The 1561-nt window shown below is 50.4% G+C and overlaps 1 protein-coding gene across 1 annotated transcript; it reads right to left on the reverse strand.

Annotated features, from left to right (window-relative positions):
• Nucleotides 1–162: 162 nt before the first annotated feature.
• LOC131214472 (uncharacterized) lies at nt 163–870 on the reverse strand. The gene is made up of 2 exons (XM_058208840.1): nt 766–870; nt 163–441 (listed from the first exon to the last, which is right to left on the reverse strand). Exons 1-2 carry the CDS (start codon nt 868–870, stop codon nt 163–165), a joined length of 384 nt encoding a protein of 127 aa, XP_058064823.1.
• Nucleotides 871–1561: the final 691 nt, after the last annotated feature.

The raw sequence follows: 1561 nt of genomic DNA on the forward strand, positions 1-1561 counted from the left end.
TCGGTCAGCGCCTCGGTTGTTGATGACGAAGATGTCGGTTCACTCGAACTAGAGGTAGTGCTTTCGGTCAGCGCCTCGGTTGTTGTTGACGAAGATGTCGGTTTGCTCGAGCTAGAGGTGGTGCTCTCGGTTGTTGTTGACGAAGATGTCGGTTCACTCGAGCTAGAGGTGGTGCTTCTCGGTCAGCGCCTCGGTTGTTGATGACGAAGATGTCGGTTCACTCGAGCTAGTGGTGGTGCTTTCGGTCAGCGCCTCGGTTGTTGATGACGAAGATGTCGGTTCACTCGAGCTAGAGGTGGTGCTTTCGGTCAGCGCCTCGGTTGTTGTTGACGAAGATGTCGGTTCACTCGAGCTAGAGGTAGTGCTTTCGGTCAGCGCCTCGGTTGTTGTTGACGAAGATGTCGGTTCACTCGAGCTAGAGGTGGTGCTTTCGGTCAGCGCCTCGGTTGTTGTTGAAGAAGATGTCGGTTCACTGGTAGGAGCTGGTATTTTTTTCTTAATGCTCCTTAAGGTGCGCTCGGCGACGATGCCACAGGGTTCTCCGCGAATGGTGCTGGTGTGGATTCTACGTCGATGTCTGTGTGGTCGTCCTCAATCTGGTAGGCACCACCGGGCTTCACTGACTTGCAGACCCTAGCGATGTGCCCTTTCAATTGACACGCATGGCACCTGACTCAGGTGGAGCGCGCAATCGAAGCGGTTGAAGTAGTCGGCGACCGGTGCTTCGTCAGAGGGGTGGCATTCGGGCATTGTGAATGCGGGTACCCTTGGTGTGTTGAAGTTTCCCTGTTGACCCTGGGCGGCCGGCGTAAACGCGTCTCCGATCGACGCTTTAATGGCTTGAGCGATGAGCCCCGAGAGGGCGTCCATTAATTCTGGCGTAGGTTGCAACATCTTTTTTCTGGATCCCACTTCTGACACCAGTTGTTATGTTCTGTACTTGTTACATCTTTATTCGACTCTGATCGTGACTCGACTGATGTTGTTGTTGTGTTATTATAGAGACTTTGAGCACGGGGCTTCATTCGTCTCTTAGTTGGCTATTGTAGTCTGTCCTTGAAGTTGTTGCTGGTTGAAGTTTATCTGAAAGTATTCAGATTTGGGTGTATAATCCGGTTCTTCTGAGGAAATTTAGTAGTTTGCGTTCCTGGTTGGGATGGTTGGAGAGGATTTGGGATATGTCCTGGTCTATTTTACAAATGGATCTTTCTGTGGAGTATCCATAGCAGTCCACAAGTAAATGGGTTACTGTAATGTCAGTTCCGCAGAACTGACATAGAGGCTTACTGGATGGAGCTGGGCCTAATAGATGTGAATGTGTTAGTCTGGTGTGTCCTATTCTCAGCCGAGATAGGACTTTTTGGTGTTGGCTGGAGGTGTTGTCCGTCCAGGGGAGGATGGATGTTTTAATGTATCTGAGAGATCGGGTGCTTTTGTTCCATTCACGTTGCCAGTGATTGGAAATGTTTTCGGAGGTTATTTTCGAAGCATCCCTTCGAGAGGGTGCTATTTGCATTGGGTCGGTTTGGAGTCTGGCTTGATTAGCGAGGTTGTCGGCTAT

The sequence above is a fragment of the Anopheles bellator genome, unplaced genomic scaffold (assembly GCF_943735745.2).
Source record: "Anopheles bellator unplaced genomic scaffold, idAnoBellAS_SP24_06.2 scaffold01022_ctg1, whole genome shotgun sequence".
Taxonomy (NCBI): domain Eukaryota; kingdom Metazoa; phylum Arthropoda; class Insecta; order Diptera; family Culicidae; genus Anopheles; species Anopheles bellator.

Coding starts and splice junctions, on each gene's coding strand:
- LOC131214472 (XM_058208840.1), bottom strand. CDS start 870: ATGGACGCCCTCTCGGGGCTCATCGCTCAAGCCATTAAAGCGTCGATC. Junction 442..765: donor GAAACTTCAACACACCAAGG/GTACCCGCATTC, acceptor ACAACAACCGAG/GCGCTGACCGAAAGCACCAC.